This window comes from Mus caroli, unplaced genomic scaffold (assembly GCF_978045245.1).
Source record: "Mus caroli unplaced genomic scaffold, Mus_caroli_1 scaffold_13, whole genome shotgun sequence".
In the NCBI taxonomy this organism is placed as follows: domain Eukaryota; kingdom Metazoa; phylum Chordata; class Mammalia; order Rodentia; family Muridae; genus Mus; species Mus caroli.
In genome coordinates, this window is record NW_028227268.1 from 45,352,035 (window position 1) to 45,366,263 (window position 14,229).

General features: G+C 39.4%; 1 protein-coding gene and 1 pseudogene across 4 annotated transcripts in view; one reads left to right on the top strand and one right to left on the bottom strand.

The window, feature by feature from the left end:
- The window catches only part of Ssh2 (slingshot protein phosphatase 2), a 244,798-nt gene that overhangs the window by 130,979 nt on the left and 99,590 nt on the right, over nt 1-14,229 (bottom strand). For all 4 annotated transcript variants that reach the window (XM_021178063.3, XM_085829808.1, XM_029483719.2 and 1 more), the window contains one exon: nt 6,388-6,431. In XM_021178063.3, the coding sequence (XP_021033722.1) occupies nt 6,388-6,431 (44 nt within the window). The remainder of the gene's footprint in view (nt 1-6,387; nt 6,432-14,229) is intronic.
- On the top strand, nt 61-1,065 carry LOC147001454 (S-adenosylmethionine decarboxylase proenzyme 1 pseudogene; annotated as a pseudogene).

Genomic DNA, 14,229 nt, shown 5'->3' on the forward strand with positions numbered 1-14,229 from the left:
AGAAGAGATTTAATTCAGTTGATTTTCTGTGGTTGTTGGTTGTTCGCTACTCTCACAGTGATGGAAGCTGCACATTTTTTCGAAGGGACAGAGAAACTGCTGGAGGTCTGGTTTTCCAGACAGCAGTCCGACGCAAGCCAGGGATCTGGGGATCTTCGTACCATCCCAAGATCTGAGTGGCATGTCCTTTTGAAGGATGTGCAGTGCTCAATCATAAGTGTGACAAAGACTGACAAGCAGGAAGCTTATGTACTCACTGAGAGTAGCATGTTTGTCTCCAAGAGACGTTTCATTTTGAAGACATGTGGTACCACCCTCTTATCGAAAGCACTGGTTCCCCTGTTGAAGCTTGCTAGGGATTACAGTGGGTTTGACTCAATTCAAAGCTTCTTTTATTCTCGTAAGAATTTCATGAAGCCTTCTCACCAAGGGTATCCACACCAGAATTTCCAGGAAGAAATCGAGTTTCTTAATGCAATTTTCCCAAATGGAGCAGCATATTGTATGGGACGCATGAATTCTGACTGCTGGTACTTGTATACTTTGGATTTCCCAGAGAGCCGAGTAATCAGTCAGCCAGTTCAAACCCTGGAAATTCTGATGAGTGAGCTTGACCCAGCAGTTATGGACCAGTTCTACATGAAAGATGGTGTTACTGCAAAGGATGTCACTCGTGAGAGTGGAATTTATGACCTGATACCAGGTTCTGTCATTGATGCCACACTGTTCAATCCTTGTGGCTACTTGATGAATGGAATGAAATCGGATGGAACATATTGGACTATTCACATCACTCCAGAACCAGAATTTTCTTATGTTAGCTTTGAAACAAACCTAAGCCAGACCTCCTATGCCGACCTGATCAGGAAAGTTGTTGAAGTCTTCAAGCCAGGAAAAGTTGTGACCACCTTGTTTGTTAATCAGAGTTCTAAATGTCGCACAGTGCTTTCTTCGCCCCAGAAGATTGACGGCTTTAAACGTCTTGATTGCCAGAGTGCTATGTTCAACGATTACAATTTTGTTTTTACCAGTTTTACTAAGAAACAGCAACAACAGCAGAGTTGATTAGGAAAAATGAAGAAGAAAAACCGCAAAAAGAGAAGACACACAGGAGGTGGTGGCTGCTTTCTAGATGCTCATCCTGAGGACCGTGCTGACCATGACCACCACCTCGTAGTTGCAGAAAGCCCTAGGTGTAATGATGGTGTAATCATTTTGAAGTGTATGCATTATTATATCAAGGAGTTAGGTATCTTGCATGAATGCTCTCTTCTGTGTTTAGGTGTTCTATGCCACTCTTGCTGTGGAACTGAAGTGCATGTAGAAAAGACCTTTGACTGTATGAATCTTTACGACACTTGTGAAAATGATACAATTTGGTTTATGCACAGTGTAATATTTCTGCAGGCATCATCCAAAATTCCCCACAGACAAGGCTTTCGTCCCCATTAGATGCGGCCTCAGCTGACATCTGTGGCTGTTCTATTAAATTACTGCCAGAGTTTTTACATCCAGTTACCTCCACTGTCTAGGGCATATTCTCTACTAATGTTTCTCAAAACCGATTTGTACTTCATACAGGTGTTTTATGCAATGGCAATTAAAGTTTTTCTTCCACAAGTCGAAAAAAATTGAGATCATTTGTTCTAATACCCTTCCATTTTTCATTGTGAGCTGAATAATGATATATACAAATGTTTTGCATTGTGAAAAAGGGTTAAAGCCAATTCTACTTCTGCCTTCTAGCAAAGGAGGAACTCTACTTCAGATTTTTTTTACTTTGGAGTATATGACTCCTATAAACAATTGCCCTGGTAATAAGACCGTTCACTTCATGTTGAAGCTGCTAGATGATAAAGAGTAGTGAATACCTTCTAAAACAAAAGTCCTTCATTGAAAATTCCTACTGCTAAGTAGCTAAGAAAAGAGCTTTTAAAAATGTACACTGAGCTGCTAGATAGAGCCTCTCAGAGGGCTGCTATGCTAGGTTCCTGTCCTCAAGCACAACACAGCATCATTAATAGTTGAGACAGATGCAGATACCACAAACAAACATTGGACAGAGGTCAGGAACCCCTATGGAAGAATTAGGGAAAGGGTTGAAGGCCCTCAAGGAAATGGCAACCCCACAGGAAAACCAACAGTGACAACTAACCTGGATTCCTGGGAACTCCCAGAGACTGAGCCAAAGAGTATATACAGGCTGTTTCAAGGCTCCCTCACCCCCGCACACATGTAGCAGAGGGCTGCCATGTCTGGCCTCAGGGGGAGAGGATGCACCAAACCCTGCAAAGATTTGAGGCACCAGAGTGGGGGAATGCTGGGAGGTTGGGGAAGTGGGGGTTGGGAGAAGGGTTATCCTCTCAGAGGCGACAGGACAGGAGGAGGTTTGGGATGTTATTAATTTTAAAAAGTATAAAAACTGTACACTCTGCAGTACCTCAAGTTTTTGAGAAGACGAGGGAGACAGCTCATGGTACCTCCTGTGGTCATACACAAACACTGCTAAAAATGACAAGAGGAGCCACGGCAAGAGATACCACCAGGCTTCAGCAGGGGAGCAGCAACTTCAGTGTCGTCAGTCACAAGAGGTTATCAATAATTTAAAAACTCTAATTTTTTAAAAGCCCAAATCCTCTTCTCTCTTATATATGTGTTTTACTTCTAGTAGGAGGTCTATCTATCTGCCACCAATCTCCACACCATCTCTCCTGTTAAAAGCACAAAAAACCATTTGGCTTTTCTCTGGAAAGTTAACATCATCACTGTTCCTGAAGCAGAAGAGAGGTGGGTAAAGCACCTCAAATAACTGGGGAGAAGCTCCTCTGTAACTTTCTTCTAATTAGGAGATAATTTAAATTAAAAAATTAAAAGATCAGGATTAAACTGCCAGCTCATATTTATAATGCATTCTTCTTTGTCCTATTTCTCTCTTTTTAAATTTAAATATAATACACTCTTTAGATTAATATATCTTTAACTGGAATCATATCCAGACAAAAATGCATCTATAGTCTCTATAGATGAAAGATGTGCATTTATTGTCATAATGTTTAATAAACCCATAGAAAAGTCATGCCTCCCAACAGGCTGATAGTAAATGAAGTTGCATCTCAAAAGTAAAAAGAAAATAAGCAAATACGAGATAAGGAAAGCACGGTGAGGTACAGAGAAGAAGCCTTAAGGAGAGACTTGGCCTCAAACTGAAGGAATTAGTAGCACAGCCTCATTGTGAAGCTATCTTGTGTCCAAGGACACGAGGAGGGCCAGACTGAAACAAGACCTTGTGTATATTAGGCAAGCAAGGCCTCTGTCATTAGCTACACCCACAGGCCTACATGTTCTAGCTGTCATCAAGCTCTTTCTACCTAAATGCTTCCCTCTGCTTTATATGCCCAAAGGTGAACTTTTTGGTGTATCTTCTCATAAAAATTCTTTCTTATGTGTATTATTTATAGGAAAGATATCAACATTCTTCCTCATTCAGTAATCATTTACTGAGTGCCAGCTGCTAATTGCTGTGGGCACTAAAACAGGTCCTGTCCTCATGCAGCTCTCCAACGGGGACCAAGCATTTGCTTAAACTGCTGCAATAGATTCCTGAATAGTTTTTCTTCCATTCCTTCAGACCCTAGGACATTGCCAGACTCTCCCATGATTCTTTTCTTTTCCTTTCTTTTCTTTTCTTTTCTTTTCTTTTCTTTTCTTTTCTTTTCTTTTCTTTTCTTTTCTTTTCTTCTCTTCTCTTTTCTTTTTCCTCTTCTCTTCTCTTCTCTTCTCTTCTCTTCTCTTCTCTTCTCTTCTCTTCTCTTCTCTTCTCTTCTCTTCTCTTCTCTTTTCCCTCTTCTCTTCTCTTTTCTTTTCCTTTTTGGTTTTTTGAGGCAGGGTTTCTCTGTGCAGCCCTGGCTGTCCTAGAACTCACTCTGTAGACCAGGCTGGCCTCGAACTCAGAAATCTTCCTGCCTCTGCCTCCCAAGTGCTGGGATTAAAGGTGTGTACCACCACTGCTCGGCATATTAATGAATTATTACTAGTAACTTTAAGGCAGGTCTTTATGTTTTTTTATGACTTGACAGTTCAGTGATGTAAATAAAATATGAGAGTTTTACTTTCTCATAATTATGTGATTCTTTTGGAAGAAAAAGTATACCAGTGAATACCAAGATAATATGTAAAACTTGAGATTAACTCAGAGCTATTCAGATTGAATCTCTAAGGAAATGTAAGGATGCTTTAGACTCTTTTATAATTGTAATGAGAGTAATGTTTACAACGCTTCTGCTAAAATGTCTATTGAATTTCTATCTCTTAGCCTTATTCAAAATAGGATTTACTGCCAGATCTTCTCTAAGAAAGTGAGAAATTAAGCTTTAAGCCAAATGCATATGATAGTTATGACAAGAAAAATGTTGCCAAAAACCTCAGTTACTAAAGAAAAGGAACTATACTTTAAATTTAAGTTATAGTATGTAAGCAGTAACGAATGCCTATTAATTTTTCTTTCCTTTTCTCGTTTAGCAAACAAAGATGAATTGTACAAGACAATTGTTTTCATTTTTGTAGTTCATACATGTAAATAACATTCTTTGATCACATTCCTTCCTCTTGTTCCTGTTCCACCTCCTCTCCTGTTTGTTCCCTACCTGAGTCACATCAGATCCCAGTACAGATGGTTGTGAGCCACCATGTGGTTGCTGGGAATTGAACTCAGGACCTCTGGAAGAGCAGTCAGTGCTCTTAACTGCTGAGCCATCTCTTCAGCCTTTAATGATTTATTTTTAAAATCTAGATTCTATATGTATAGAACATGAGACAGACTTTCTGCATTTAGCTTATTTGGCTTAACATGAAGATTTCCAGTTCATGCATTTTTTCTCCGTGACATAATTTTATTCTTTTAAAAATTATTTAAAGTATGGGTACTATATATGCATGTACACATATACATGCATATATAGTACCCATACTTTAAATAAATAAATGCCAGAAGAGGGCATTGGATCCCTTTATGGATGGTTGTGGGCTACTATGTGGTTTCTGGGAACTGAATTCAGGGCCTCTGAAAGAACAGTCAGTGCTCTTAACTGCTGAGCCATCTCTCCAGCCCCTAATTCTTTATAGATGGATAAAACACTCTTTAGCAGGTTAGTTTCTCTACAATAAGCATGCTTATTATATCCATTGTATAGATTACTCATGATGGTTCATCATTTGGTTGACTTCAGAGGATAAATTTTGTTAATACTTAAAGAACTAGAACTTTCCAGACAGGGCTTCCCTATGTGGCATAGGCTAGCCTCAAACTAGCTATTTATCCAAGAATAACCTTGAACTTCTGATCATCCTACTTCCTAAGGCTTCAATTATAGGTGTAGACTGCCAGTGCCTGGCTTACACAGTGCTATGGAGTCAAATCCAGGATTTTGAGCATGCTAGGCAAGTACTCTACCAACTGAGTTACATCTCCAGCCTCCAAGAGACCTGGTGAAAACTGAGCTCAAACTAGCTTCCATATCATTGAAAAACAATCTATCATTTGAAATCTTTCTGAATTAGCAACTGGATTCTTAAAGAAGTTCCATTTATTCATTTTAAAAAGTGTTTTTCTAGTTTTAAAAATAAAAAATTAAAACATTTAAAATTGTGTGTGGGTTTTTATTTGCATGCATATCTGTGCAACATGTGAATGGCTGGTGGTACTCTCAGAGGCCAGAAGAGGGTGTTGGATCCCCTGGGACTGAGCTTGGGGACAGTTGTGAGCTGCCATGTGGGTGCTGGGAATTGAATTGGGTCCCCTGTAAGAGCAGACAATGATCTTAACCACTGAATTACCATGTGCCACATGGGTGTGGGTACCCATAGAGGACAGAAAGACCTTAGATGCCCTGGAGCTGAAATTACAGGTGGTTATGAGCTGCCCCATGTGGGTGCTAGGAACTGAACTTGGGTCCTCTGGAAAAGCAACAAGCACTCTTAAGTGCTGAGTTGGCTCTCCATCCCTGTTTGTTTTGAGACAGGGTCTGTTTCAGCCTCTCAAGTGCAGAGATTTATAGGTAGGGGACACTACACCAGGTAGCATTCATTTCCTTTCTTAGTATCAATGCAGCATCTTGTAAAACAGAAACAAACTAATCCAGCAAGACCAGAAAAGATTTAGAAGCCAGGCGTGGTGGCGCACACCTTTAATCCCAGCACTTGGGAGGCAGAGGCAAGTGGATTTCTGAGTTCGAGGCCAGCCTGGTCTACAGAATGAGTTCCAGGACAGCCAGGGCTATACAGAGAAACCCTGTCTCAAAAAACCAAAAACCAAAAACCAAAAACCAAAAAAAAAGATTTAGAAAAAAATTTAACTACATAGATGCCATAAGACAAAATGAATAAACGTACCTTCTGGGCTGTGACCGGCATTCCTCCTCCCCACTGTCGGCCTCCTATATAAACAGAAATTGAAAAAAATTAAAATGGTTTCCTAACCAATGCAATTTTACTAATAAGCCTTTTAGTTAGAGATAGGTCATTCATACTGATCTGTATTTAAACTAAATTTTCTTCACAAAAAATTATTTGTACTAAATGAGACTGATAACGCTAAAATTTGTTTCTGGAAGAAATATCTGTAATAGTTTACAAACAAATTTTACTGAAAACAAAGTGCTACTTATTAAAACAATTAATTTCTGAAAACCAACCAAATATATTCTGTATTATTATGCTACTTTAAAATTAGTTCTCATTACTACCAACAACATCACCAAAATGACCTATGATTCTGACCACGAAGAACAACCTAAGTAATTAACAACCTTTCCAAGTGCCCACAGAAATCACCAGTGCCATCATCATAATGGGTGCCCACTTCCTGAGCATGTGCAATGTGCCAGACACTATGTATGACACATTAAGTACATTTCCTTTTGTTGTTGTTTTTACTGTTTTGTTTTCTTGAGACAGGGTTTCTCTATGTAGCCCTGGCTGTCCTGGAACTTGCTCTGTAGACCAGGCTAGCCTTGAACTCACAGAAATCTGACTGCCTCTGTATCCAGAGCACTGGGATTAAAGGTGCACTTCACCATGCCTGACCTTACTACTTTCTTAAAGGGGACAGAGAAGACCAAAGAATCAAGGCCTTTTAACTACAAAGCTGGTAAACTCATAGAGAGTTTGGCAGTTTGCATGGGGCCTGTAAGGGTCTGCACCAGATGAGGTCCTAGGGCTGAAAGGAGATGCAGACACATGCCTCCACCCCCCACAGTGACATACTTCCTCCAACAAGGCCTACCCTACTCTAACAAGGCCACACTGCCTTATAGTGTCACATACCATGGGCCAAGCATATTCAAACCACCACACTTAGTTTCTGAATTCCTAAAGATAATATCTCCAACTGATAGCTACTTGGAAATAAAAAATAATTTTCTCTAAGGGAGTCTCAGTGAGGAACAAATTACTCTTATTTATGCCTTAGTCTAGCAGTTGATGGCCAACACAAAAACAAACTCAATCACATCTTTGGAGGTTCTATGGCTTATAATGTTAAGTTTGGGATATTTTTTTTTGCAGGTCCTTTGCATATATGTTATGGCTTCTTGTTTTGGGTATGTATGGAATTCCTATGTGTGCAAATGTGTGTATCTCTGCATCTATATGTGTTTCTTACATTTTTTCCTTGGTCCTTTTTCTTGTTTGGTTTGGTTGTTTTGCCATATTCCAATTTGTTTGTTTTTGATCTATTTTATTATTATTTTCTAGATGTCTTATTTTCTAGCAAGACAAAAAGGGTATGGATACAAATGGGAAGGAAAGTGGGGAGAAACAGAGTGGGGAGGGGAAACTAATCAGAATATACTGTATGAGAAGGATCTATTTTCAATAAAAGTAAAAAACAAACAAACAAAGGATTGATGGAGTATATTCATCATGGTTTAGAACATGTAACAGGATAAATGAATGTAATTAGAAACATGGACTCAGGGCTGGTGAGATGGTTTAGTGAGTTAAGGGCCTTCCCCCTAAGCCTGACAGCAAGAGCTGGTGGAAGATGAGAACTGACTCTTGCAAGTTGTCATCTGATTGCCACATATGTGCTGTGGCATACATTCACACACACACACATATACACTATAAATAATTATGCTGTGTTAATAGTAAACTGTAGGTTTTCTGTGGCACATTAAATAATAGGGTCTTAACTCATGGAAACTTAGCCTCAATAAGTATTTTATCAATAAAGAAAGCAAAACTCAGACGAAAGGATGGACTATCCAGAGACTACCCCACCTGGGGATCCATCCCATAATCAGCCACCAAACCCAAACACTATTGCATATGCCAGCAAGATTTTGCTGAAGGGACCCTGATATAGCTGTCTCATATGAGGCTATGCCAGTGCCTGGCAAATACAGAAGTGGATGCTCACAGTCATCTATAGGATGGAACACAGCCCCCACCCCCCCCCCAATGGAGAAGCTAGAGAAAGCACCCAGGGAGCTGAAGGGGTCTGCAACCCTATAGGTGGAACAACAATATGAACTAACCAGTACCCCCAGAGCTCGTGTCTCTAGCTACATATGTGGCAGAAGATGGCCTAGTCGGCCATCATTGGGAAGAGAGGCCCCTTGGTATTACAAACTTTATATGCCCCAGTACAGGGGAACGCCAGGGCCAAGAAGTGGGAGTGGGTGGGGAGGGGAGCAGGGCAGGGGGAGGGTATAGGGAACTTTCAGGATAGCATTTGAAATGTAAATAAAGAAAATATCTAATAAAAAAAAATAAGAAAAGAAAGCAAAAATCAGACTGGAGAGATGGCTCGGCAGTTAAGAGCACTCACTGCTCTTCCAGAGGTCCTGAGTTCAATTCCCAGCAACCACATGGTGGCTCACAACCATCTGTCATGAGATCTGATGCCCTCTTCTGGTGTGTCTGAAGATAGTGACAGTGTTCTCACATACATAAAATAAGTAACTCTTAAAAAGAAAAAAAAGAAAGAAAGTAAAACTCATAGAAGGGAAATAGTGAAAGCAAAATTCACAAAAGGAAATAGTTGTCCAAGGAAACTCAAAGGGTGATGCTTTACTTAAAACTACCAGTATACTCCTTTGTGCTTTGAAAACTATCATTTACCTATTCTTAACCTACACAGGTTACTATAACATGTAGACCTTCAGAGAGACAAGGATATTGATGATGGAAAAATTAAGAAAGATGATAGAATTAATGATACCCTGAGGATTTTTTTCCTTTTCATTTCCTTCTTAATTTTAATATTTGTTCTGTTACCACTTTTGCCCAATTTGGAAACACAGAAGCAGTAAGAGAAAAATAATCTTAAATAATGTGTGTACTGTTTGCCAGTAAGCAGCCTACATTTTGCAGTTTATGCAGTCATCCATCCCACTCACCTCTTCATTATCCACCGCCATTCCTGGGCATTCATGGTCAACTCTTACCTGTTATTCCTATGCTATTTTAAATATTGATCTTACTTTAATCGTTGCTAATATTTCTGATAGAAAAGGAGCACTGCAGAGATTCTGCTCCTAAAAGGAAGTTCAGGGTGTCCTAGTGCATGACAACCTTTGCTATAGAATAGGTTTTAGGGTCAGAAGATATTATCTTTAGGAATTCAGAAATAAAGTGTGGTGGTTTGAATATGCTTGGCCCATGGGATGTGACACTATAAGGCAGTGTGGCCTTGTTAGAGTAGGGTAGGCCTTGTTGGAAGAAGTATGTCACTGTGTGGGGTGGGCTTTCAAACACTCCTTCTAGCTGCCTGGAATACAATCTTCCTGGTAGCTTTCACATCAAGATGTAGAACTTTGAGCTTTGTCTCCAACACCATGTCTGCCTAGACGCGGTCATGCTTCTTGTCATGATGATAATGGATAGAACCTCTGAAACTGTGAGCAAGCCCCAATTAAATGTTTGCCTTTATAAGAGTTGCCTTGGTTATGGTGTCTCTTCATAGCAGTGGAAACCCTAAGACAAAAAGATGTTAAAATAGAAAAGAACTAGCTTTTTGAATTAACTCACAGAACCTGGAAAGCTTACAAAAATTTAAATGAAGAGTCATGTGGTGGCACACACCCTTTATCCCAGCATTCAGGAGGCACAGGTAGGTGGAGCCTTAGACCTTGCTAGCCAGTCTAGCAAACCAGTAAGCTTCAGGTTCAGTGAGGGACCCAGTCTCAAAATAAGGTGGAGAAGTGATAAGATTTCTAGGTCAAATCTGGCCACCACATACACACACACACAAGTATATGGAGATACACATACTCACAGATAAAAATATACCCAAAGAGCTTAATAAATAAAAATGGTTTCTTGGGATATAATCTAAGAAATAGTGCTTCCTTATTATTATTGATAAAAATCCCTCAAATTCTGATATATTCCTCACATTTTTATCATATGAAATAGTACATAATGAAGAATACTTTAACATACTTAAGTAATGAGGAAAAGTAGTAAAGGGAACATTTCCACTAAAGAGCTGGAATAGTACCCATACCTTGTATTCTTATTTATTTCCCATTTATATCTTCCTCCATGTTGCAACTATCGTGGTAAAGCTTATAATTTTCTTATTTTTCATTCAATTGTATTGTAAGATTATCTCAAACACATAGAAAAGTTGATATGCCTTAAAGTAAACCTGTGTATTCAATCTTTATTTTTACTAAATACATTTTTTCTCACTTGTTTCTTTATTTATTCAACCTGGTCATCCATCAATCCATTCTTTTTCTTTTCACTTTTATTGAGATTTGGTCTGTCTAAAGTCTTGCTGACCTAGCAAGCATAAGCATCAGATTTAATCACCTACCTTGTCACACACCTTGTTACTGAAAAAAAAATGACAAATAACCTACTTGTTCTGAACATTAAAAATTAACAGAAGGCTGGAGGGACTGCTAAACTTGTTACTCTTAGGACCAGGCATAGGACCCAAGGCTTGGTTCCCAGCACCCACATGATGGCTCATAATCATCTGTAAAGTCCAGTTCCAGAGGACCTGGCACCCTCTTCTGATCTCTAAAGGAACCAAGCACACATGGGATGTATATTTATACATACATGCAGTCAAAGCACTCATATACATAAAATATAGTTTTTTTAATACCAGGAGAAAAGTGTAGGATAACTTTTAGTTTTGTTGTGGGCAAAATAACTTGATACAGAAGAAAGAGAGCTAATCAATTAAATGATCATCTTACACACACACACACACACTCACACACTCATGACATTTTATTTTCAGAGCTCTATTGTTAAGCAGATTTTATTTAAAATGTGTGATGATTTCTTGATAAAAAAAATGATCAGGAAACAATATGGTAGGTGATTCTAGATGTGCATTCAACTATAGATTGAAAGACTTATGTATTCTTACCAACCTGTCTAATACTTGCACATAAAAATAGGTCACTGTAATGTGGTTAATTTCCATTGACTGGATTTAGAATAATCCAGAAGACACATTTTTGGGCATTTCTGTGACAGTGTTTATAGAGATACTTAATTAAGGAGGAAGGACTCAACCTAAATGGGGTAGCGTCCTCCCATGGGGTGGGATCTAAGACTGAGTAAGAGGAAGGAGAAATCCTGATAAGCATCAGTATTTGTCTCTTTTTACAGCCTCACTAGGATAACTCAAGCAGCTGCTGCAAGCTCCTGCTACTAAAGAGCCACCACACCCTTGCCACCATGATGGACAGTATTCCCTTTAAAACTGTGAGTTGCTTTCTGTCACAGCAATAAGAAAGGTAACTAACACAGTCTGGGAAAAGTGTAAGCACCCAAGCCTCATTTGCAGAGACGCAGGCTGTGAAAAACAATGGGTGGTTCAAAGCGTAAGCAATAGTTTCCCAGAATTCCTTTTAGTTTCCATATGTTCCAATATTGTATATTCACTTATTATTCTCCTGACTTGTTCCTGCTCTTATATCACCATGGATGACCCTTCTTCCCTGTTGTATATTCTTCACCAGTGTTGTGGTACTCTGTATTGTGTCTCTGTCCTTCACCTACCTAAGGCATTCTCTAATTGGCTTTAGTAAAAATCTGGTGGTCAACTAGTTGGGTAAGAAGTGGAAGGTAGGACTTCCTGGGAGGGAGAAAAGAAACTCTGGGAGGAAGAAGGCAGAAACCCTTTACACCAGGACATGGGAGGAGACAGATATGATCACAGGCCTAGAAAGTGTAACTCATCACCCTCTGGCTGGCTGGGGCTAGGTAGTTAGTTTAACTTAAGTGAGCTAGTTGAGAGTGTACCCAGCCAAGGCCTAAGGCTTTGAAATATTAAAAGGTCTCTGTGTGGTTATTTGGGAAAAAACTGGTTAGGGAATAATTTCCACTGCATTAATTTCCACCACTAATCAATATATACAGAATATAATAATCATTTAATCTTCACACCAGTCTTCAAAGCTGGTTTCTTTTGTGTTTGTGTTTGTGTGTGTGTGTGTGTGGGTGTTTCTAGACAGCGTTTCTCTGTGTAGCCCTGGCTGTCCTGGAACTCACTCTGTAGACCAGGCTGGCCTCGAACTCAGAAATCCGCCTGCCTCTGCCTCTCAAGTGCTGGGATTAAAGGTGTGCACCACCACTGCCTGGCTCAAAGCTGGTTTCAAATGGCAGACATTAATGCTATTTCTTCTATCACCTGGAAATATCTGTTTCCCTCCAATTCTAGCTTTACTCTAGCACCATCCAGTTCTGTTTCTAGGTTATGAGTGGGTTCTTCATTTATCATTCACCATTGAACTGTAAGGTTTCTTCTTCTTCTTCTTCTTCTTTTTTTTTTCTAGGTCAAGAACCATGCCTAATCCCACCTGTCATCACAGTGCCCTAGGTACAAGATGGGACTAGAGGAAGAGGCAAAATCAAGTGGCTGTAGTGATTAACTAGTTAGATTTGTTATAGGCAAACACTTAAAACCAACTGGTTATACATTTCCAGCAAGTAAGGACTATGTATTTGCAACCTGTTAGCTTTTAACAAGTTTGAAGAACTTTGCTATGTTGCTTGTTTTTTTCAGGAGGTGACTTGGGCCCTAAGGCTTTCCTTTTGGCTAAGCAAACAATTTTACTTGTTTTTATTTCTGTATGCATACATTCAATATCAACTCACCAGTTTTCTAGCCAGTAAACAAGACTGATCCTTAACCTTGGATATTTCACATTGTAACTCAGGGAGAAAGTTCTATTAAAAATGTTAATTGCCTCACTTGGACCAAAGCAAAGTTGGACAGTATAGCATAGAAGCATCAGAGGAAGAAACAACTCTAAGATTGGAAAATGCTTTAGCTAAGTTAACTTTTACGTTGGGCTTCAACTAGAGAGTTTTGTCAAGTAGTAAAAGCAGACTTATTTCAGGCAGAGGCACAAAGAACAGAAAATGTTACAGGCTATCTGATCACACTGTGAACCTCAAGATTGTGTTATTTACTGAAGGAAAAAAAAGACCTGTTTTTAGTCATGATATGGCTCAGCATTAGCACATAACTAATTTGTCTGGCAGGAATACAGACTTACCCTTAATCCCAAACAATGAAGATAAATTTAGTTTGTAGAAAGAAGCACCCATGTTTGAAAGTGATATCTAATTGGTGGCAGACAAAGTGATTAATCAGAGAAAGATCTGACCGAATAGGATCTGCCCAACTCTCAAAAGGAGAGAGGAAAGGGAAGCTACTTAAGTGCGCAGTGCAGAGAGAGAGGAAGGAGAAAGGAGGCAGTTTTACCAGGACAGTTATAAAGAGAGGTTTCAGAGGGGGAACATGGTAGACACAGATGAAGACAGAACAAACCAGAGAATAAGAAGCCAAAAGATCAGACTATACTGCCAAAGTGTGTATTGTACAAAACAGAGCAATTCAGGAGAAGCTGAGAGAAGCCAGATTGAATCGATTAATGTGAAGCCAAGTTCTGAGCCAGGAACAGATGAGTTGACTAGCCAGCCAGAGTTCAGAAGGACCTAGAAAGGGTGAGCTTATTTAGCAGTGACAACATTTTAGGCTTAGATAAGATTGTATGGAGGCTAGAGGCTTCTAGGACTAGGCCTAGGTTAGCAGACAAAGGCAGTAAAAATAAGAGATGACAATTACTACAGGAGAATATAAGTTACTTTTATAAGAGTAAGTGGAAACAAGTTTCACATTTGAGGAGCATTGAGTAGTTGTGCATTGCTGGGACAAAGGTAGAATTGGGGGTTAAAGCTATCAAGTAGTCTTGT